General features: G+C 43.8%; 1 protein-coding gene and 1 long non-coding RNA gene across 3 annotated transcripts; one reads left to right on the top strand and one right to left on the bottom strand.

Annotated features, from left to right (window-relative positions):
- Positions 1-1,468: 1,468 nt before the first annotated feature.
- Positions 1,469-5,559, bottom strand: LOC119310527 (F-box protein At3g07870-like). The gene is made up of 7 exons (XM_037586247.1): positions 5,370-5,559; positions 4,792-4,861; positions 3,289-4,640; positions 3,086-3,205; positions 2,848-2,943; positions 2,705-2,764; positions 1,469-1,812 (listed from the first exon to the last, which is right to left on the bottom strand). Exons 3-7 carry the CDS (start codon positions 4,600-4,602, stop codon positions 1,741-1,743), a joined length of 1,662 nt encoding a protein of 553 aa, XP_037442144.1. The 5' UTR covers positions 4,603-4,640; positions 4,792-4,861; positions 5,370-5,559; the 3' UTR covers positions 1,469-1,740.
- A 508-nt stretch (positions 5,560-6,067) lies between these two features.
- Positions 6,068-9,458, top strand: LOC119305713. Of its 2 annotated transcripts, XR_005148752.1 has the most exons (5): positions 6,068-6,245; positions 6,328-6,834; positions 6,911-7,098; positions 7,202-7,332; positions 9,270-9,458. It is a non-coding gene; the product is annotated as an uncharacterized LOC119305713 (long non-coding RNA). The 2 variants fall into 2 exon arrangements; XR_005148751.1 differs by having other exon boundaries at positions 6,328-7,098.
- Positions 9,459-24,006: the final 14,548 nt, after the last annotated feature.

Here is a 24,006-nt window from a genome sequence, read left to right as displayed (position 1 = left end):
AAATCAACAAAAAATCTACATTTTTCTTGCATTAGTTTTAGTTGATTTTGTAGCACATATTAATTAATATATGTTTTTAAGTTCCCGTAGCAATCGTGCGGGGTATCATCTAGTATATCTAAGAGAGTCATTCCCAGTAACTTATTTATCTCAATATGCAAGCATGCCACATCACTGTACAATTATGGGTGGGATAAGGCCCACCTCAACATGCAACCATGTATAGGAAAAGACCCACCACCACATGTTACCATGCATGGGTGAATATTTCTCATTCTATTACTGTGCTTATTTCAATAAATATTTTACAACTATACACAATTAAAAATAATAAGTCATATAGTTCAAAAAAACTCGTATCTATTTTTATTTTTGGCTCGCATGTTATTAATCTAAATATTTATATTCCACACAATCAAATTTCAATGGAATATATTCAACCGATTCCCGCAGCAAGACGTGGGGTATCATCTAATTTTGATAGTATTTGGCAGTTTATCAGTTTAGGATTCAGATACTCTAAACCTGCTTTTCTTCTTAAGATATGTTAGATTAAAGTACGCAAAGGAAAATAATTGTAGCAAAGTGGAAACATTCATCTATACAAATGGAGACATACCATAGGGATGCCTACATTTCAAGATAAGCTAATTTTCTTATTTAAATATGACAACGGAAACTAAAATAGATATAGGTAACGAAAACTAGTAAAATAGAGAGAAAAGACAAAAAGTATTACATTGAATGTAAATTTTTACCGGCACATATTAGCGCTTCTTATCATACCTCTAAAGCTATCAATCACCAAAGTCATAGGGTCATGTTTACTCATATTTTGTTAGTAAATAAATTGGTGAGGCTGCCGAAAGCTGCACAACATGGTCGTCGTGGCCTTCATCAGTCCATGGAGGTGACGGGGCGAAGAGGTTTGGCTCTCGATGGCGTCGATCTCGATGGGACAAGCAAAAGGGATGATGGAGTTGGGTGTGAACCAGTATTCAATCGAAAAGCCTTCAATGTTTAAGGCAAAAATCGGTGCTAAGGCAAAAAAACAAAGCGGTTTTCTCTTTCTTCGTGGCGAACAAGGTCAACGGTGTTGATGGGACAAGTAAATGGGCTGGCACAGCGGTTTTACATCATCCGTTGGAATCGCCTACTACCTTAGAAACTAGAGGGATAATAGCAAAGAAAATCACGGAGCAGTCGAATTTGATGGTAAAAAGGCAGCGAACCAGATGATTGGACAGCCCAGGAAGTGCTGCCGCTGAGGTGTCCGGCAGTCCCGAATTTTCAAAAACAAAACTAGACAAATCTTTCATTCACCCTTTTGTAACAGCCTATAGCAGAGGATCTGAACCTGCTTGATTCTACACGTTCCACGGCCGTGCATTATTAAAGATATGCTTTCATCCGTGGGTAATAAGATTATAATGCAATCACAAGGCTTGCACTTCCAACTATTCTGTAAAGCTTCGATGCATATTATTCAGTGGCAAAGAGTTGGTTTGACCTTCAGATCAAAGGTCTTGCTGTCCCGCAAATTCTCCAAGGTCTCGAATCGACCAATAAGTTAATTAGATCACAAGGACTGAAATTCAAACGAAAAACAAAAAAATATAGCAGCACACAGACGGTACTTCAAAAAGAACTTTTTGTACAGGTAAAAGAGGTAAACGGTCCCTCGGTGACAAAAAGAAACAAGTGTTGAACGTCATCGCCCTCATGATAGATTCTGAAGTATTAAGCCTTCGCATCATCGCCCTCACTGCGATTCTGAGAAGAAATGCCAGCATTTGAGCCCGAAGCACCCCTCTGAAACATGAGTAAGGTTCAAATACAAGACAATGGGACTTTCATCAACCCATTCCACAAAAAGGAAGGGTCTGAATCTTCATTATTTTCTTTTCCTCAAAGAAAGATAAAGTGCACAGAAAGTTTAATCATGTCGTTAAATTTTGAGTTCAAAGCTCAAATAGGAAGTAGGAAAGGAAAGTTCGACATTTACTAATCAATCCATGGTTCCTACTCTGAATGTTCTTTAGAACTACTTATGTTAATTGGCCTGCCATATAAAGGTGTATGATATAGAACAATTTTAAGTACCTGTATTGCAGTACTTGATAGCAACCAAAGTAACTAATAATTCGATGCCCAGTTAGCAGAGCTATGCTCAATTAACCATTATTCACGGAGTTTGCTAGCAAACGTATAAGAATGGAACTGCACACAACACCATGCCATTCAAAGAAGAAAACATTTACAGTTTGGTACGTTTATATCTATATGCGTAGGTCTGAAAATATCAACACCTAAAGTGTTCTGCAATGAGGCCCATTTCACAAATTTAGGGCACGTACATAAACCTTGATGAAAAAATATTTCGTATTAATGTGATATGTTGACTGTGGGCTACCTAATTGACAGCCCAATGAACACAGTAACTAGGCAGTTTGCAAAGTTGGCACAAAGAACTAAACCACACGCACATGCCAATATTAAAATATGGGATGGAAAATAATTGTATTGCAGGGGAGGCCATTCACTTGTATGAAGGGAGGTAATAATATATCATGCTTATAGTTCAAAAGAAGCTAATTTGCTTATTTATTGTGGAAGAGATTAAAACAGATACAGGAGACAAGAACTAGCGAGCTATAGCAAGAAAAAAAAACATGAATAAATTAGACCAAAAGTAAACCTTTACCTGATTGTCTACAGCACTACGTATCATACTAATGATATTATACATAGCCTCCCTCGATGCCTGTAGACAAGTTAACTTTATTAATTTGACATGTTTCAAGGAAAAGTCCTGAATGATCTGCCTATAAATTTAAAACATTATACCTTCATAATACTATTATAATTCTCCATACGAGCAGATAAATTTTCCCTATCTCGGTTGCGCGCTGCACAATTAAGCCGCCGGAGGGTCCTTGGTTGCTGGAGTCTCATGCAAAACATGAATAATGATGAGGGTGCACTTAAACAATCATGACATCTTCTGCTTTTCAAATGATCATAGAATATTTAAACTTAAATATGAAAAAAAAACATGCTGACTTTCATTTAGATAAAGAATTACCTGATCTGGAAAGCTTGGATATATTAGATTGATTTTCATGCTTACATCCTGTCGAATTGCATCATCCAATATATGCGGCAGTAGACCATTGAGTGATATGCCATTGCGTTCTGCAAATGCCTATCAAATAGCAACTCAACCATTGTTAAAATTTCCAGAATAATAAATTATCGCTAAGCTAAATTTGAGTTCAGCTAACATACAGTTCCCTCGTGCTCTTCTCCATAAATGTTAGTCCACAGTTTTTCATTCTCAGAGAGCTGGTACTCCCACGCCTCCCACTTCTTCAATTCCCAGCATTCCCTCTGTTTTGGCCTACGCGTGATGCCAGCCTTCTTGTATGCATCTAAACGTACAAGTGACTTCACACAGATATAGGATTGCATGTTGTCAGGCTTGTGGGGACTGAAATCTAACAGCTTTGCCATCTTACACAATTTAGTATTGAAGTTCTCCCCGAGCAACTCATAGGAATATAGGTTGCCAGCGCGACGTGGCACTATGATCTTATCCCCATGAACCAAATTTGGACCCAGAATGTAATCTGGCGAGTACTGAATATTGTACTTCCGGCTCCACCTATGCTCCGTTTTGTTCTCAAGTTCCCAGATCTGCAACATACCAACAAGCCTTCTGGGAAGAGACGGACAGGCTTGAGCTGTTGCTATACATACCTTCCTATCTATCTCTCGGATCCAGTACGGACGGGGACCGCCGCCTGCACAATCTTCATGTACAGTTGCTGGTAGTTGTATCTGTGCAAAACTTTCTTCATTGAGATCAAAGGCCATAACTGCATGCTGCCAGCTAGCTATCATGTCTTCAGTTAGCCAATACATTGTTCCGTCAATATTGACTGCTCCAGAGTTTTTTACACAGTTTAAGCTTAGGGCTTCGGGAGTTTTGATATCTCTCCATTTCTCATCACCAAATGTGTAAACTTGAATGACGCTGAATCTGCTATTATTATGGGAGCGAGTGCTGCCCACAACAGGATCACCAAGGAAGTGTATAATCTTGTATTCTTTTGTCAATGGGTGAAATCCAAAGTTGTAGAACAAGAAGTGATCACCCCTCAAATTCTTTACAGGTTTCTCAAGATGCAGGCATTCACCAGTTGCAAAGTTAGCTACCTTGAGTGTTGATGACTTTGTGTATAAGACAAGAAGCCCATTGCATGAACCGCAAAGGAGATCATCAGGCCCAATCACTGGCACTGCATATGTCGATGGCAACCAGGCTTCATCAATCAGGATAGCATCAGCAGGATGGGGCTCACCTGAGACCGACTCTTGCGGAAAGAATAGGATGGCACATTGGGGCGCATCCTGGAGGTGAGAGGTGACAAACTGAGGATCTCGGATGATTTTGTGCCACTGCTTGCAAACACCAGTGCACCTCAACAAAGTGCTCACTGGAAGCTTCAAAAATATCCGCTCAATGAGTTCTCCTGGGAGACCGTTTATAATGCATTCCTCATCTCTTTGCTTCTTTGGTTTGGTTTCCTCGGAAGCCATAGTAAGCAATCTTGAGGAAGCCTAGGTACCAAATCCTTCTGTAGACACATTTAAAACCAATAGGGAGAAGTGAGTAAAGATTATGATTAAAGTAATTTGCAGGGAAATAACATGAAGTTTAGGTAAAGTTTAACAGATGTTTTAGTTCATCTACTTAGAATTGGTAAAGAAGGAAATAAGTGGCACCACCTGTAGCAAACATGGAGCCCTGTGTTGCTATCGATCAACAACCATAAACAAATCGATATACATATGGTGCCTGCAAAGTTGAAAAGACAAGCTATCTTAAAACTAAAAGCATGGTGAGATATACACATATCAAGATGCATAGATGAAACACAAAGTGGGTGCAACACTGCTAAAATTTGCTGGCAAAATTCTAGCCACACGACACACCCTGAATGACACCCCGCACAACGAAATGTGTGCGTCAGTGCGACAACCATACAACTTAGAAATAGTTTACATTGGGACATTGGATGAAACAAGCAGATAATGCATTTTTGGCATTCGAAAAGACATGCATTGGCAACAAAGAGGACCGGTCATAGACAGCAATTTCTGCACCTTCTGTAAGTTTCAGCGGCTACGGTAGTATGCAGATGTATAAACAGTTCTCTGCTGTATTCCGGCGCCGTGGAACAGCAAAACAAGCGAAGGAACAAAATGATAACCAACATGAATCAATCGACGGATACTAGATGGAAAGCTTGCGAGTGCGCGCTCAGCGATTTGAGGGCGGCAAAAAAAAGGGGGTCGGAGCTTACCGCCACCGCGTCGACCTGCAAACCAGGAAACAACCAAGACGGAACGGATCCCCTCCTGGAGCCCGCGAGTCGCGAGGCTTCGCTAAGTTCGCTTCGCCGGCAGAGGCTCCTCTCCCACCGCAGCCGCACTGCACGGCCGGTCTGCGCCTAGGGTTAGAGCTGGGAAATGGAGATTTGGGGATTTTGAGGATTCGCGGTTCGCGCACTATCGATCCTCAGCCCCCGCGATTTGGCGGGCACTCAGCAACGGGGGAGAGCACGGCCCAGCACCAAGCCGAGGGCGGCTATGCTAGGAAGTTGGGCCAGCCCATTAGAACCGAGCGAAATGGGCGTGGCGACTGATTTCATCCGGCTTCCCATCTTTCTTCCATCTTTCTTCTATACTTCTATACTACTATTAAAAGAGCAAACTGATCCTAAAAAAAAAAATTAAAAGAGCAAACATGTGTTTGTCAAAAGCCACACAATAAAATGTACACGGAATAAGCAGAACCATCCGATCAAATTGACTTAAACACATCCTACCGCCTATATTACATCAATAGTCTGTCATCCAGAATCAATGTCTCAGATTAATTGTTTTGCCCAGCAGACGCGTCTGCCGATCGTGCGAGCGCTCCGCTTCCGCCGATCCCCGCGGGCCAGCGGTAACTCCTTGATTTTCGGGTTTTTTGAGGAATCCCTGATTTTCGGTTTGGTCCACGCGAAAGTGCCTCCCGATTGAGTCCCGGCCCTGGCTTTAGGCCCCAAGAAGAACGGCGAGAGAACAGATCCGCAGAAACAACGTTGCGCTGCCGCTCCTGCCGTGCGCTCCCCACCCCCGATCCGCCCCGAGCCGACCCTGCCTCCGATCGCCGCCGCCGAGCTCCTCTGCCGGTCAGCCATGCCCAGAGCCCTCCTCCCTTCTCTCTCCCTCTCCTCACTAATCTTTCTCCCTCTCTCCATTCCCTCACTGCAGGACACCATGGCTCCGTCGGACCTTCCCTCGCGAGTGACGGCCCTCTTCCCGACCAGATCGGCGACGGCGACGACCGGTGATGAACACATGCCTGCCCCATTCTTAATTCTCCCGGGCAGTCTGTGATGCAGATGCCGCCGCCATTCTTCCGCACAGCTGAGTACGCGGAAGTCGCTGTTGCCTGCAACTCGGCCGCCTCCATTGTGTTCCCCTGCGAAGTTGAGGAGGGTTCGTTGTCCGGGCATCGCATCCTCCTGCTTGTCCTCTACCCCAGGGTCGTCGCCATCTTCCGTCACCACGACCACCTCTGCCATGTCCTCTACCACGGGTCAGCAAGAGCATACCACCGCATGTCCTCTTCACATGATAGGTACAGACTTGGCTAAGCGATTTTATGTCAAACTGCACATAAATATGATTAAGTCCTTGTTGTGTTTTTACTGGTAGGGAGAGCATGAGAAAGGTGTTGTGGATACATATATGAATGCCCGCCAGAAGAAGAGAAAGGTGTTTGGCTGCAAATCAGTTTTATGTCAAACTGCACATAAATATGATCAAGTACTTGTTGTCTTTTTGCTGGTAGGGAGAGCAGGAGAAAGGTGTTGTGGATACATATATGAATGCCTGCCAGAAGAAGAGAAAGGTGTTTGGCTGCAAGTTATTGTGTTCGTAGGCTGTCCATATCACCGGGACTAAGGGAAAATGTTCAACTGCCGCGTTCCTGTCTAATATCATGAGGGAGCAAGCATAAACTGTCGGCTGCTATTCCAGGTATTCCACCATATCACCAACCTCTGTGTATCATTTAATCCATTGGGTAGTAACTATTGGACGACATGATCATGGGAATTGTATGGTGCTGATATTTATGCAGTCCACACCTTTTAACAATCCGAGAGCGCATCACCGGTTTCAGCTGCATCTTTGAGGGATCTTTTTGATCTGGCCAAGGAAGCTATTGATGAATCAATCGAATCAGAAAATAGATCCCTGTCACACTTTGAGGTATATTTTTCAAAGTTATTTTTAAGTTGCAGGGTTGGTTTTTGCTTTAATAAAATGATGATGATGTGTACTCAGATATTTTTTTGTATGTCCCCGAATGGGATCCTATACAATACAAATAAACGAAAAGCATAACAAGAAAAATAGCAAAGGTACTATTGATTTTCCTTCAATAGTTTGCATCTCACAGCATTGAACATTACAGGTTGGAAAAAGAGTGATCCTCCGTTATCTCATATTAATTCATTCAATTGTAACGACAAAATAAACGGTAAATTAGGGATTCACTGATGGTTTGCTCATGTACTCCATGTGACTATATATCTACCTTGTATTGTATCTCTTTAGAAGCAGCGGAAACTGGGAAGAAAATTGCATGACACAAGAAGAGATACTTTTAGAAGCAGCAGAAACAGGTTCCCCTTGTATATCTCTTTCTACCTTTACCCAAACATATATTAAAAAAACAAGTTTTGAACGAATATTTATTAATTATCTTTGTATATTTATATTTCTAGCGATTATGAGCACAACAAATCTTTTTTTTCGAGAGCACTCAAAGCACGTGCCTTACTTTTATAGAAGAGAGCAAAACAATTTACAAGAGGTCTAGCGAGTGCGGAACACTCCAAGACTAACACCCACCACCACTCCTACAAGGAACCCAAAACTAATCTCTCACAAAGCATTGTAAGCTACCTCCTCCCCGGGCCGCCATCTTCCAATCTCTAAGTTCATCAAGTATCTTCTTCGCGAGTTCCTGTGCAACCACCTGTTGCTCAGCTCTGTTAAACATCCTGGCATTCCTTTGCTTCCAGAGACATCATGCCGTGCAAATGACCAGGGTGTCGAACCCACGTTTGTCTTCCTTCGCAAAGCACAACAAATCTTGAAGCATGTGCTGTCAAGAGAGGAGGAAGTGAAGAAAAAGATTATTGTTTAGAAAACCATTTATGACGATCCTACGGTTTGATTTTACTTGAGAGATGGTAATTGCTCTATACCTAATTTGTGGAGTAATCAACTACATTTTTTTGCACTCCCCATTTCATTATATGAATCTGTGTCCTACATATGCATATTATGAATTATCGGACTTCTAAATTAACAGAATTTCATCTTGAATTCATCAATGGGGCATCATTTTGGACTACACTTAACTAAGACCAAATATAAATGCCCTAGAGGCCTTAACACTAGGGTGACATAATCTTTTCAGCATCTAACAGTTATTACAAAAAAAACTGAGAAAACTCCAGTTATGGTGAAGAATGGATGAGTCTCTCATGGAGATATTTGTATTTTGAGTTCTATCACCACTCGACATTTTTCTTGTTTCAGTATTGTCTGCAGCTTTGTTTCATGAAGATTGAATTCTGTAATTTTTTTATGTCACATTTGAATGTGTTGGCAAGTAAGCGGCTCTACATCGATCTTGCCAATTCCATTTCTAATAGGCATGAGCCCCTTGTGTTCTGGACAACTAAGGTTACGTGCATAATTACCTAATCATGTACCAATTCTGAGTCAGACGTGTGCATTTGGATTGGATATTGAACCAAGCCCGCCATTTTATTACTCTGAAAGAACTATACAATGATATTTGGCTATTGCTTTCAGTATTAGAGAAGCATGGAAACTGAACTGCGGGGCTTTCTATATTTTTATGTGACATTCCTCTATGCCATCGTGCCATACTATTTATTTTGAGCAACCTTTCTATGCTATTTTTTTGGACAATTTTCACTGTAATCTCTAGCACCTCAATATACGGTAAACAACTGCAAGCTTGGGTATTTTTTTTTTTCATCTTGTATTCATTTTATTTGCTATGTTACTTTAGCAATCAAATAGAATCAGACACAAGCTCCAGTTAGTCCTGTGTAAAAACTAATGTGCTGGTGTGGACCATGAATTCCTTATTTTGTCTGTTTCAGACTTGGGATCGTAGGGAAAAGTGTGGACTATGGAGTCATACCAGAACTGGATTGACCATGGCACATCTTCACAAGCGAGTCATGGCGTCGTCAACAATATTCAAGATTTCATGTTCCCTTCATTTCCAAGCATCGCTCTTAAAGCAATATATGCAGGTTCATCATTCATGCGAGGGATATGAATGATGAAACAAAAGTAAAATGTGTTTATGCTAACAGATCATCATAATTGGGGATGAGTGTCATGTTAGTTTTATAAATCCAGTAGCATCCTACTATTCGCAGTTTCTGTAGTTCAATGAAATAATACAATTTTCAAATTATATATTATATGGTCATATGTACTTTTTAAAAAGTTACTAGGTTCCGTGAGATTAGACGACGGTTCTGATGTGTCATTTTGACAATAGGCCCACTACAGACAGTTCTTATAGTTCAATTACATAATGCAATTTTCAGATGATATGTGATATGGTGATATGCATTTATTTATTTCATGTGTTCCTTGTCACCGGCATTTGTGCATGAATTAGTTACATGTCTGCAAAGCTGACCAAATAAGAATGCGATGAATTACATGTCTGCAAAACAAACCAAACATCAATGAGGTGATTTTCCTGACCACATTTTGTGCCGGACCTTAATATGAAAAAAAACTATCTATTCCAAAATCACCACTCCTACATTTTCTATTTTCACTTGTTTACTGACTTCATTCTTCATAAGAAGGCGTGCAAGATCTCTATGAATAAGCCACAACTAGCAGGTAACTATGTTTTTTTTGCCAGAGAACTATGTTCGGTTCTAGGCCGCCCTGCTCCATGTTAGTCCACGTGCTCCATCTTAGTCCACAATTCTTTTGTAGTTTCAGGTTGATAACAAATGTAATTCTTCACCATATTTGTTAGCATTACTATATCATGCTGGAATCCCTTCTCTCCATTCCCCAGAAGTACTTAACTTCCTTTTTGCATAATCCATGTACTACGTAATACAAGCAAAAATATGTTTATACATGAGATTTTTTTTCTCACGGTTATACGTGCGTGCACGTGCATGCTTACTATTCTAGACTAGATGGACGACTCAAGGCGCTTTAAAAAATTATTATTGGTAATGTTCATACAGGTGAAAGAGTGTCAACATTATTGCTCCAGTCTAATTATAGACTCTTTACCGAAGTCTTTGAAGTATTTCTTTGAGCAGAGATTGATACCGCGAAGAAGGTGTTTATAACATATTTCATTGTAATTCTTTAGTCATATGAGTTACTTTTTATTTTTTTAAAATTTAGGTCTAAATCAGTTTACATGTAATTGTTATGACTATCAACAAAGTTATAGGTGTTTCTAAAAAAAGCTTCCTGATTAGTTCTGGGAACCTTCTAGAAGATTCCTGAACAGGTTTTCCCTTTCTTGGGTTGTCCTTTCGTCTTTTCTTTTTTACATTTCTCTTTTCTCTTTACCTTTTTCCTATTTATGTTTTTCTTAATTTACAAATTAAAAAATCATTTACATATTCAACAAATGTTTGAGTTTTCAAATAGCTTCAGTGGATTTAAAAAAAATCTCAAAATTAGTTTGTAATTACAAATCATGATCCCATTTAAGAATATACATATTAAAAGATGTTCAAATTCTCACAAATTGCTTGGAGGTTTAAAGATGTTGAGTTAAAAAAGGAAGTTAAAAGTTTTAGCTTTTTCCAAAAAAAAATGGAATTTCAAAATTTATTCCCATTTTCAAAAATTGTTCGCATATTAAAAAAAACATGTTTCTGAATCTTGTTTAAATTGAAAAAATGGAATACTTGAAAATTTTCAAACTTTGTTTAGTTCTCCTTGAACATTATTCGAATTCGCTAGCATTTCTACATTTTTGTACCCAATTTTATAAGTTCACAAATATTTTTTGTATTCAAGAACTTTTTTCGAATATGCAAGCATTTTTTAATTCGAAAAAATGAATTTGTGAACATTTGTTTAGTTCTTGAACTTTTTTCTAATTGCCAATTGTTTTTTGAATTTGTGAACATTTCCATCATTTTCAAACTTTTTTAAATTCAAAAGATTCTTTGACTTTGTGAATTTTTTGAAATTTATGAACATTTTTTGAATCCATGAGCATTTTTATGAAATTTGTAAATGATCAGTGTGTATTTGGAAAATGTTCAACATTTATAATATAGAAAACTATAGAAGATAAAAAATTAAAAAGAAATCACTTCTTTTTAATAGATTGGCATGGTTGTTGCTCCGACGGATAACTCTCTTATAAAGCTCATTAATGTCTGAAGTCACTACTTTATCTCCAAACTTACAAACAATAGGTCTCAATTGAGGAAGAACAGGTAATAAGCACAAAACCATCCATTCTAGTTCTACATTTGTTTGAATGAAGGGCGTGTTTGGTTGCCTGCATTAGGTCGGGCCAGGCCATGATGAAAATGGGATGTTTGGATGACTGTGTTTACTGTTTGGTCCGCATAGCACGAACCTCAAAGCACCCCTCATCCAGGCCTGCTAGGAATGGCTGAATCAGCCGTTTCCAGCGAGCCAGGCTCGAGTGATGCAGGGGAGGGGAACGACCGCGCCGCACAACTGCAGGCAAGGAGATGGCGGGAGCGACGGCGCATCTCCGAAAAAACGGCGGGACGAATTCAAGTCACCTCCCGCCGATTCGGTCACCCTATATATCGAGGGTGATCGTCGCAGCAAAATTCCTGCCACCATTTCCCCCCTCTCGAGCTTTCCCTCCGGCGCGGATCCACTTCGACGATGATGTAAGCGGCACAACTACTTCGGCGACCGATTGACTGCGGCGGCGGGTCGACTCCTCCTCCTCCTCTCCGACGTGCCAGGCACCTCCTCCGCGCTCTTCCGATGGCATCTGTAAGTTCAATCACCACCTCCTCTCTACTAGTTCTAGCTAGATCTGTCGATGTGGTAGGGTTAGATCTTCCCGATCTGTTTGACTGTGATGTTGTAGTAGCTAGTTGTGATGAATTTGGAGCATGCTAGGGGTTGTTTTCATGTGGGCAAGTGTTGGTAGCTAGTGGTCATGGATGGATTGGTGGTATGCTAGTGTGCAAGTGTTGAAAAAGATCATCCACGTGTCCATGATTATTGCTTTGTTATGTTGCATTGAGCTGCGGTATGCTTTGATGGATTTGGTAGTGTTGTCTTCAACTAGATCATCCATGTGTGCATGTGTTACTGCTTGTTCGATTCGTCCATGTTGTAGTGCTAGTTCCTACTATCTATGTGTAGTGTCTTGTGGTATTGATGACGCTTATATTTGTAGGACATGACCACGAAAGAGTTTAGTCAGGCCCTCGTGCTGTCCGAGAGCCAGCTCCCGTCATTGTACGTCGAGGACTCCCAGCCTCCTATGGACCAGATGCCTCTTAATTCAGAGGTTTTTGAGGTGCCGCCTACGGTCCCTCCATTTGTTGCTCATGCTGCTGCTGAAAAGGCAGTCGCAAAGGAGAAGAAGGATGGCAGGGGGAACAACATGAAATGGCAGTCGTTCCTCTCCACTTTTGTGCTTAACAAGATGCGTGAGGTCATAGCTAGTGGGGAAAGAATTACATGGGCTTCAAGGAGGTGCACTCGAGCCTTTTTGCAATGCAGGTGTTCGACTTCTGTGGACAGGAGGTTACCTCGACCCAGGTGTACAACCACCCGAGGAAGTGGAGAGTGAGGTCGATCACCGTGTCCAAGCTTAGAGACCTCAGCGGTGCTTCATGGGATGAGGACACCTGCTCGATCCTTCTAGAGGCAGAGCACTACCAAGGCCACATCACGGTTAGCTCACAAACCATGTCATTCTAACAAACCAGCAGTTTAAGCCTATGAAACATTGCCATACTAACTAACATATCTTCCCTCTTTCCTCTTAGGCTCACCCCAAGGACGCAGAGTTCCTCAACACCCCTATCCAGAACTACCGCCACATGAAGCAGATCTTCTCCTTCGGGCTGGCAACCGACAAGCATGCCATGGGCTCCGGACAGCCGCTGGGCTCGCCGATGCCCGAGTATCCAGACACCCAGGAGTCAGACACCATCAATGGTGATGCTCTTGAGAAATATGGTGAGCACGTTATGGTATTTATATTTTGGTGAGGTGGTATATACTAACCCCTCACGGTGATCCTCGCGGTGATCACGAGCTTGCGGTGGTAGGATTGCACCCTCTTTTGGATGTGGTGGTAGGATGACACCAAAGTAGTTATAGGTTGAACTTGCTATTATCATGCATGCTTACTAATGCTCTTCTGCTCCATTGCTTCCTCCTAGAGTTCTTCGTTGCTTGATGTTTGTGTGTTCCAATGCTTGTTGCTTGAACTTATTGCTCATTTGCACTGCCAGGGCAAGTGGTATGTGGTGTTCTAAGTGTTGGAAATATGCCCTAGAGGCAATAATAAAAGGATTATTATTATATTTCCTTGTTCATGATAATTGTCTTTTATTCATGCTATAATTGTATTATCCAGAAATCGTAATACACGTGTGAATACATAGACCACAACATGTCCCTAGTGAGCCTCTAGTTGACTAGCTCGTTAATCAACAGATAGTCATGGTTTCCTGACTATGGACATTGGATGTCATTGATAACGAGATCACATCATTAGGAGAATGATGTGATGGACAAGACCCAATCCTAAGCATAGCACAAGATCGTGTAGTTCGTTTGCTAGAGCTTTTTCAATGTCAAGTATCTTTTCCTTAGACCATGAGATCGTGTAACTCCCGTATACCGTAGGAGTGCTTTGGCTGTACCAAACATCACAACGTAACTAGGTGACTATAAAGGTATACTGCGGGTATCTCCAAAAGTGTCTGTTGGGTTGACATGGATCGAGACTGGGATTTGTCACTCCGTATGACAGAGAGGTATCTCTGGGCCCACTCGGTAATGCATCATCATAATGAGCTCAAAGTGACCAAGTATCTGGTCATGGGATCATGCATTACGGTACGAGTAAAGTGACTTGCCGGTAACGAGATTGAACAAGGTATTGGGATACCGACGATCGAATCTCGGGCAAGTAACATACCGATTGACAAAGGGAATTGTATACAGGGTTGCTTGAATCCTCGACATCGTGGTTCATCCGATGAGATCATCGAGGAGCATGTGGGAGCCAACATGGGTATCCAGATCCCACTGTTGGTTACTGACCGGAGAGCCGTCTCGGTCATGTCTACGTGTCTCCTGAACCCGTAGGGTCTACACACTTAAGGTTCGGTGACGCTAGGGTTGTAGAGATATTAGTATGCAGCAAACAAAAGTTGTTCGGAGTCCCGGATGAGATCCCGAACGTCACGAGGAGTTCCGGAATGGTCCGGAGGTAAAGAATTATATATAGGAAGTGTTGTTTCGGCCATCGGGAAAGTTTTGGGGGTCACCGGTATTGTATCGGGACCACCGAAAGGGTCCCGGGGGTCCACCGGGTGGGGCCACCTATCCCGGAGGGCCCCATGGGCTGAAGTGGGGAGGGAAACCAACCCCTGGTGGGTTGGTGCGCCCCCCCCCTTGGCCCCCCCGCGCCTAGGGTTGGAAACCCTAGGGTGGGGGGGCGCCTCCACTTGCCTTGGGGGGCAAGCCACCCCCTTGGCCGCCGCCCCCCTTGGAGATGGGATCTCCTAGGGCCGGCGCCCCCCCTAGGGTCCCTATATAAAGAGGGGGGAGGGCAGCCGCACCCTTGCACTTGGCGCCTCCCTTCCCCCTTGCTACACATCTCTCTCCCGCAGACGCTTGGCGAAGCACTGCCAGGATCCCTGCTGCATCCACCACCACGCCGTCGTGCTGCTGGATCTTCATCAACCTCTCGTTCCCCCTTGCTGGATCAAGAAGGAGGAGACGTCACGCTGACCGTACATGTGTTGTACGCGGAGGTGCCATCCATTCGGCGCTAGGATCTCCGGTGATTTGGATCATGACGAGTACGACTCCCTCAACCTCGTTATTTTGGACGCTTCCGCTCGCGATCTACAAGGGTATGTAGATGCACTCCCCTCTCTCGTTGCTAGATGAACTCATGGATTGATCTTGGTGAATGTAGGAATTTTTTTATTTTATGCAACGTTCCCCAACAGTGGTATCAGAGCCAGGTTTATGCGTAGTTCTCTTTGCACGAGTAGAACACAAATTTGTTGTGGGCGTAGATGTTGTCAACTTTCTTGCCACTACTAGTCTTATTTTGCTTCAGCGGTATTGTGGGATGAAGCGCCCCGGACCGACCTTACACGTACGCTTACGTGAGACAGGTTCCACCGACTGACATGCACTAGTTGCATAAGGTGGCTAGCGGGTGTCTGTCTCTCCCAATTTAGTTGGAGCGGATTCGATGAAAAGGGTCCTTATGAAGGGTAAATAGAAGATGACAAATCACGTTGTGGCTTTTTCATAGGTAAGAAAACGTTCTTGCTAGAACCCTATTGCGGCCACATAAAAGATGCAACAACAATTAGAGGACGTCTAACTTGTTTTTGCAGCAATTGCTTTGTGATGTGATATGGCCAAAAGTTGTGATGAATGATGAATGATATATTGTGATGTATGAGATCATGTTCTTGTAATAGGAATCACGACTTGCATGTCGATGAGTATGACAACCGGCAGGAGCCATAGGAGTTGTCTTAATTATTGTATGACCTGCGTGTCAATGATTTAACGCCATGTAATTACTTTACTTTATTGCTAATCCGTTAGCTATAGTAGTAGAAGTAATAGTTGGCGAGCAACTTCATGGAGACACGATGATGGAGATCATGGTGTCATGCCGGTGACGAAGATGATCATGGAGCCCCGAAGATGGAGATCAAAGGAGCTATATGATATTGGCCATATCATGTCACTACTATTTGATTGCATGTGATGTTTATCATGTTTTTGCATCTTGTTTACTTAGAACGATGGTAGTAAATAAGATGATCCCTCATAATAATTTCAAGAAAGTGTTCCCCCTAACTGTGCGCCGTTGCGACAGTTCGTTGTTTCGAAGCACGACGTGATGATCGGGTGTGATAGATTCTAATGTTCACATACAACGGGTGTAAGACAGATTTACACATGTAAAACACTTAGGTTAACTTGACGAGCCTAGCATGTACAGACATGGCCTCGGAACACAAGAGACCGAAAGGTCGAACATGAGTCATATGAAAGATACGATCAACATGGAGATGTTCACCGATGATGACTAGTCTATCTCACGTGATGATCGGACACAGCCTAGTCGACTCGGATCATGTAACACTTAGATGACTAGAGGGTTGTCTAATCTGAGTGGGAGTTCATTAAATAATTTGATTAGATGAACTTAATTATCATGAACTTAGTCTAAAATCTTTGCAAAAATGTCTCGTAGATCAAATGGCCAACGCTCATGTCAACATGAACTTCAACGCGTTCCTAGAGAAAACCAAGCTGAAAGATGATGGCAGCAACTATACGGACTGGGTCCGGAACCTGAGGATCATCCTCATAGCTGCCAAGAAAGCATATGTCCTAGAAGCACCGCTAGGTGACCCACCTGCTCTCCCAGCACTGCAAGACGATTTGAACGTTTGGCAGACACGTGCTGATGATTACTCCCTTGTTCAGTGCGGCATGCTTTGCAGCTTAGAGCCGGGCCTCCAAAAGCGTTTTGAGAAACACGGAGCATATGAGATGTTCGAGGAGCTGAAAATGGTTTTCCAAGCTCACGCCCGGGTCGAGAGATATGAAGTCTCCGACAAGTTCTATAGTTGTAAGATGGAGGAAAATAGTTCTGTCAGTGAGCACATACTTAAAATGTCTGGGTTGCACAACCGCCTGTCCCAGCTGGACATTAACCTCCCGGACGAGGCAGTCATTGACAGAATCCTTCAGTCGCTCCCACCGAGCTACAAGAGCTTTGTGATGAACTACAATATGCAGGGGATGGTGAAAACTATTCCTGAAGTATTTTCAATGCTGAAGTCAGCAGAGGTAGAAATCAGAAAGGAACATCAAGTGTTAATGGTCAATAAAACCACCAAGTTCAAGAAAGGCAAGGGTAAGAAGAACTTCAAGAAGGACGACAAGGATGTTGGCGCGCCCGGTAAGCCAGTTGCCGAGAAGAAGTCAAAGAGTGGACCCAAGCCTGAAACTGAGTGCTTTTATTGCAAAGGGAAGGTTCACTAGAAGCGGAACTGCCCCAAATACTTAGCGGACAAGAAGGCCGGCAACACTAAAGGTATATGTGATATACATGTAATTGATGTGTACCTTACCAGTGCTCGTAGTAGCTCCTGGGTATTTGATACCGGTGCCGTTGCTCATATTTGTAACTCAAAGCAGGAGCTGCGGAATAAGCGGAGACTGGCGAAGGACGAGGTGACGATGCGCATCGGGAATGGTTCCAAGGTCGATGTGATCGCCGTCGGCACGCTACCTCTGCATTTACCTACGGGATTAGTTTTAAACCTCAATAATTGTTATTTAATGCCAAGTTTGAGCATGAACATTGTATCCGGATCTCGTTTAATACGAGATGGCTACTCATTTAAATCCGAGAATAATGGTTGTTCTATTTATATGAGAGATATGTTTTATGGTCATGCCCCGATGGTCAATGGTTTATTCTTAATGAATCTCGAACGTAATGTTACACATATTCATAGTGTGAATACCAAAAGATGTAAAGTTGATAACGATAGTCCCACATACTTGTGGCACTGCCGCCTTGGTCACATTGGTGTCAAGCGCATGAAGAAGCTCCATGCTGATGGACTTTTAGAGTCTCTCGATTATGAATCATTTGACACATGCGAACCATGCCTCATGGGCAAAATGACCAAGACTCTGTTCTCCAGAACAATGGAGCGAGCAACCAACTTATTGGAAATCATACATACTGATGTGTGCGGTCCAATGAGCGTTGAGGCTCGCGGAGGATATCGTTATGTTCTCACTCTCACTGATGACTTGAGTAGATATGGATATGTCTACTTGATGAAACACAAGTCTGAGACCTTTGAAAAGTTCAAGGAATTTCAGAATGAGGTAGAGTCAACGTGACCGAAAGATAAAGTTCTTACGATCAGATCGTGGAGGAGAATATTTAAGTCACCAATTTGGTACGCACTTAAGGAAATGTGGAATCGTTTCACAGCTCACGCCGCCTGGAACACCTCAGCGTAACGGTGTGTCCGAACATCGTAATCACACTCTATTGGATATGTTGCGATCTATGATGTCTCTTGCCGATTTACCGCTATCATTTTGGGGATACGCTCTAGAGACATCTACATTCACTTTAAATAGGGCTCCGTCTAAATCCGTTGAGACGACACCGTATGAATTATGGTTTGGGAAGAAACCTAAGCTATCGTTTCTAAAAGTTTGGGGATGCGATGCTTATGTCAAGAAACTTCAACTTGAAAAGCTCGAACCCAAGTCAGAAAAATGCGTCTTCATAGGATACCCTAAGGAAACCATTGGGTATACCTTCTACCTTAGATCCGAAGGCAAGATCTTTGTTGCCAAGAACGGATCCTTTCCGGAAAAAGAGTTTCTCTCGAAAGGAGTAAGTGGGAGGAAAGTAGAACTCGATGAAGTACTACCTCTTGAACCGGAAAGTAGTGCAGCTCAGGAAAATGTTCATGTGGTGCCTACACCGATTGGAGAGGAAATTAATGATGATGATCAAGGTACTTCGGATCAAGTTGCTACTGAACTTCGTAGGTCCACGAGGACACGTTCCACACCAGAGTGGTATGGCAACCCTGTCCTGGAAATCATGTTGTTAGACAACGGTGAACCTTCGAACTATGAAGAAGCAATGGCGGGCCCAGATTCCAACAAATGGCTTGAAGCCATGCAATCCGAGATAGGATCCATGTATGAAAATGAAGTATGGACTTTGACAGACTTGCCCGATGATCGGCGAGCGATAGAAAACAAATGGATCTTTAAGAAGAAGACGGATGCGGATGGTAATGTTACCATCTATAAAGCTCGACTTGTCGCTAAGGGTTATCGACAAGTTCAAGGGGTTGACTATGATGATTCTTTCTCTCCCGTAGTGAAGCTGAAGTCCGTCTGAATCATGTTAGCAATTGCCGCATACTATGATTATGAGATATGGCAGATGGACGTCAAAACGGCATTCCTTAACGGACATCTTAAGGAAGAACTGTATATGATGCAGCCGGAAGGTTTTGTCGATCCTAAGAATGCTAACAAGGTGTACAAGCTCCAGCGATCCATTTATGGGCTGGTGCAAGCATCTCGGAGTTGGAACATTCGCTTTGATGAGATGATCAAAGCGTTTGGATTTATGCAGACTTATGGAGAAGCCTGCGTTTACAAGAAAGTGAGTGGGAGCTCTGTAGCATTTCTCATATTATATGTAGATGACATACTTTTGATGGGAAATGATATAGAACTTTTGGACAACATTAAGGCCTACTTGAATAATTGTTTTTCAATGAAGGACCTTGGAGAAGTTGCTTACATATTAGGCATCAAGATCTATAGGGATAGATCGAGACGCCTCATAGGTCTTTCACAAAGCACATACCTTGATAAGATATTGAAGAAGTTCAATATGGATCAGTCCAAGAAAGGGTTGTTGCCTGTATTGCAAGGTGTGAGATTGAGCTTGGCTCAATGCTCGACCACGGCAGAAGATAAAGAAGAGATGAGTGTCATCCCCTATGCCTCAGCCATAGGATCTATTATGTATACCATGTTGTGTACCAGACCTGATGTAAACCTTGCTGTAAGTTTGGTAGGAAGGTACCAAAGTAATCCCGACAAGGAACACTGGACAGCGGTCAAGAATATCCTGAAGTACCTGAAAAGGACAAAGGACATGTTTCTCGTCTATGGAGGTGACGAAGAGCTCATCGTAAAGGGTTACGTCGATGCTAGCTTCGACACAGATCTGGATGACTCTAAGTCACAAACCGGATACGTGTATATGTCGAATCGGAGCAGTAAGCTGGTGTAGTTGCAAACAGAGCGTCGTGGCGGGATCTACATGTGAAGCGGAGTACATGGCAGCCTCGGAGGCAGCGCATGAAGCAATATGGATGAAGGAGTTCATCACCGACCTAGGAGTCATACCCAATGCGTCGGGGCCGATCACTCTCTTCTGTGACAACACTGGAGCTATTGCCCTTGCCAAGGAGCCCAGGTTTCGCAAGAAGACCAGGCAGATCAAGCGTCGTTTCAACTCCATCCGTGAAAATGTTCAAGATGGAGACATAGATATTTGCAAAGTACACACGGATCTGAATGTCGAAGATCCGTTGACTAAACCTCTTCCGCGAGCAAAACATTATCAACACCAGAACTCTATGGGTGTTCGATTCATCACAATGTAACTAGATTATTGACTCTAGTGCAAGTGGGAGACTGTTGGAAATATGCCCTAGAGGCAATAATAAAAGGATTATTATTATATTTCCTTGTTCATGATAATTGTCTTTTATTCATGCTATAATTGTATTATCCGGAAATCATAATACACGTGTGAATACATAGACCACAACATGTCCCTAGTGAGCCTCTAGTTGACTAGCTCGTTAATCAACAGATAGTCATGGTTTCCTGACTATGGACATTGGAAGTCATTGATAACGAGATCAAATTATTAGGAGAATGATGTGATGGACAAGACCCAATCCTAAGCATAGCACAAGATCGTGTAGTTCGTTTGCTAGAGCTTTTTCAATGTCAAGTATCTTTTCCTTAGACCATGAGATCGTGTAACTCCCGGATACCGTAGGAGTGCTTTGGGTGTACCAAACGTCACAACGTAACTGGGTGACTATAAAGGTATACTGCGGGTATCTCCGAAAGTGTCTGTTGGGTTGACACGGACCGAGACTGGGATTTGTCACTCCGTATGACGGAGAGGTATCTCTGGGCCCACTCGGTAATGCATCATCATAATGAGCTCAAAGTGACCAAGTGTCTGGTCACGGGATCATGCATTACGGTACGAGTAAAGTGACTTGCCGGTAACGAGATTGAACGAGGTATTGGGATACCGACGATCGAATCTCGGGCAAGTAACATACCGATTGACAAAGGGAATTGTATACGGGGTTGCTTGAATCCTCGACATCGTGGTTCATCCGATGAGATAATCGAGGAGCATGTGGGAGCCAACATGGGTATCCAGATCCCGTTGTTGGTTATTGACCGGAGAGCCGTCTCGGTCATGTCTACGTGTCTCTCGAACCCGTAGGGTCTACACACTTAAGGTTCGGTGACGCTAGGGTTGTAGAGATATTAGTATGCAGCAAACCGAAAGTTGTTCGGAGTCCCGGATGAGATCCCGAACGCCACGAGGAGTTCCAGAATGGTCCGGAGGTAAATAATTATATATAGGAAGTGTTGTTTCGGCCATCGGGAAAGTTTCGGGGGTCACTGGTATTGTACCGGGACCACCGGAAGGGTCCCGGGGGTCCACCGGGTGGGGCCACCTATCCCGGAAGGCCCCGTGGGCTGAAGTGGGGAGGGGAACCAGCGCCTAGTGGGCTGGTGCGCCCCCCCTTGGGCCCCTCCTGCACCTAGGGTTGGAAACCCTAGGGTGGGGGGGGGGGCGCCTCCACTTGCCTTGGGGGGCAAGCCACCCCCTTGGCCGCCGCCCCCCCTTGGAGATGGGATCTCCTAGGGACGGCGCCCCCCTGGGATCCCTATATAAAGAGGAGGGGAGGGAGGGCAGCTGCACCCTTGCACTTGGCGCCTCCCTTCCCCCTTGCTACACCTCTCTCTCCCGCAGACGCTTGGCGAAGCCCTGCCGGGATCCCTGCTGCATCCACCACCACGCCGTCGTGCTGCTGGATCTTCATCAACCTTTCCTTCCCCCTTGCTAGATCAAGAAGGAGGAGACGTCACGCTGACCGTATGTGTGTTGAACGCGGAGGTGCCGTCCGTTCGGCGCTAGGATCTCCGGTGATTTGGATCACGACGAGTACGACTCCCTCAACCTCGTTCTTTTGAATGCTTCCGCTCGCGATCTACAAGGGTATGTAGATGCACTACCCTCTCTCGTTGCTAGATGAACTCATGGATTGTTGTTGGTGAACGTAGGAATTTTTTTATTTTATGCAATGTTCCCCAACACGAAGGTAGGGTTCTAGGGGTTGGCAGTTCATGGGAAGCTTGCAACAAACAAGTTTCAGGGTACGGCGACAGCAACCATGGAGGAGGGTTTAAGACTAGGCAGGCGACAGAAGATGCTTACTCCAAGTATGTGCGAGAGCATTCATGCAGCAAGGTTGAGGTTGGCAAGGTGGATCGTGTTGGAAATATGCCCTAGAGGCAATAATAAAATGGTTATTATTATATTTCCTTGTTCATGATAATTTTCTATTGTTCATGCTGTAATTGTGTTATCCGGAAATCGTAATACATGTGTGAATACATAGACCACAACATGTCCCTAGTAAGCCTCTAGTTGACTAGCTCGTTGATCAATGGATGGTTATGGTTTCCTGACCATGGACATTTGATGTCATTGATAATGGGATCACATCATTGGGAGAATGATGTGATGGACAAGACCCAATCCTAAGCATAGCACAAGATCATGTAGTTTGTCTGCTAGAGCTTTTCTAATGTCAAGTATCATTTCCTTGGACCATGAGATCGTGCAACTTTCGGATACCGTAGGAGTGCTTTGGGTGTACCAAACATCACAACGTAACTGGGTGGCTATAAAGGTACACTACAGGTATCTCTGAAAGTGTCTATTGGGTTGGCACGGATCGAGACTAGGATTTGTCACTCCGTATGATGGAGAGGTATCTCTGGGCCCACTCAGTAATGCATCATCATAATGAGCTCAATGTGCCCAAGTGGTTGGTCACAGGATCATGCATTATGGAACGAGTAAAGTGACTTGCCGGTAACAAGATTGAACAAGGTATTGGGATACCGACGATCGAATCTCGGGCAAGTAACGTACCGGTTGACAAAGGGAATTGTATACGGGATTACTTGAATCCTAGACATCGTGGTTCATCCAATGAGATCATCGTGGAACATGTAGGAGCCAACATGGGTATCCATATCCCACTGTTGGTTATTGGCCGGAGAGCTATCTCGGTCATGTCTGCATGATTCCCGAACCCGTAGGGTCTACACACTTAAGGTTCGATGACGCTAGGGTTATTAGGAAGACTTGTATGTGATTACTGAATGTTGTTCGGAGTCTCGGGTGAGATCCCGGACGTCACGAGGAGTTCCGGAATGGTACGGAGGTGAAGATTTATATATGGGAAGTTGTCATACGGTCACCAAAAAAGTTCGGGGCAATACCGGTATTGTACCGAGGCCACCGGAGGGGTTCCGGGGGTCCACCGGGAGGGGCCACCTCTCTCGGAGGGCCTTATGGGCCGTAGAGGGAAGGGAACCAGCCCCTAGGAGGGATGGGCGCAACCCCCCAGGGCCCATGCGCCTAGGGTTGGGGGAACCCTAAGGGGGGGCGCCTCCCTTGCTTGGGGGGCAAGCCCCCTCCCCCTTGGCCGCCGCCCCCCCTCTAGATCCCATCTAGAGGGGCCGGCCCCCCTTTCCCCTTCTCCTATAAATAGAGGGTCGAGGGGAGGGCTGCAGCACCACATCCAAGGTGCAGCCCCTCCCCTCCCCAACACCTCTCCTCCTCCGTTAAGAGCTTGGCGAAGCCCTGCCGGAGTAATGCCACTCCATCACCACCACGCCGTCGTGCATTCTGTTGGAGCTCTCTTC

The sequence above is a fragment of the Triticum dicoccoides genome, chromosome 5B (assembly GCF_002162155.2).
Source record: "Triticum dicoccoides isolate Atlit2015 ecotype Zavitan chromosome 5B, WEW_v2.0, whole genome shotgun sequence".
NCBI lineage: Eukaryota > Viridiplantae > Streptophyta > Magnoliopsida > Poales > Poaceae > Triticum > Triticum dicoccoides.
The sequence above is the reverse complement of the archived record's forward strand: the minus strand, read 5'-3'. Positions and strand labels throughout refer to the sequence as shown.

Bases quoted from the DNA above. Each gene is read 5' to 3' on its own strand.
- LOC119310527 (XM_037586247.1), bottom strand. From the start codon at position 4,602: ATGGCTTCCGAGGAAACCAAACCAAAGAAGCAAAGAGATGAGGAATGC. The intron at 3,206-3,288 runs GTATGTTAGCTG...GCTATTTGATAG, and splicing joins GAGAAGAGCACGAGGGAACT to GCATTTGCAGAACGCAATGG. The intron at 2,944-3,085 runs GTAATTCTTTAT...ATGAGACTCCAG, and splicing joins ATCCAAGCTTTCCAGATCAG to CAACCAAGGACCCTCCGGCG.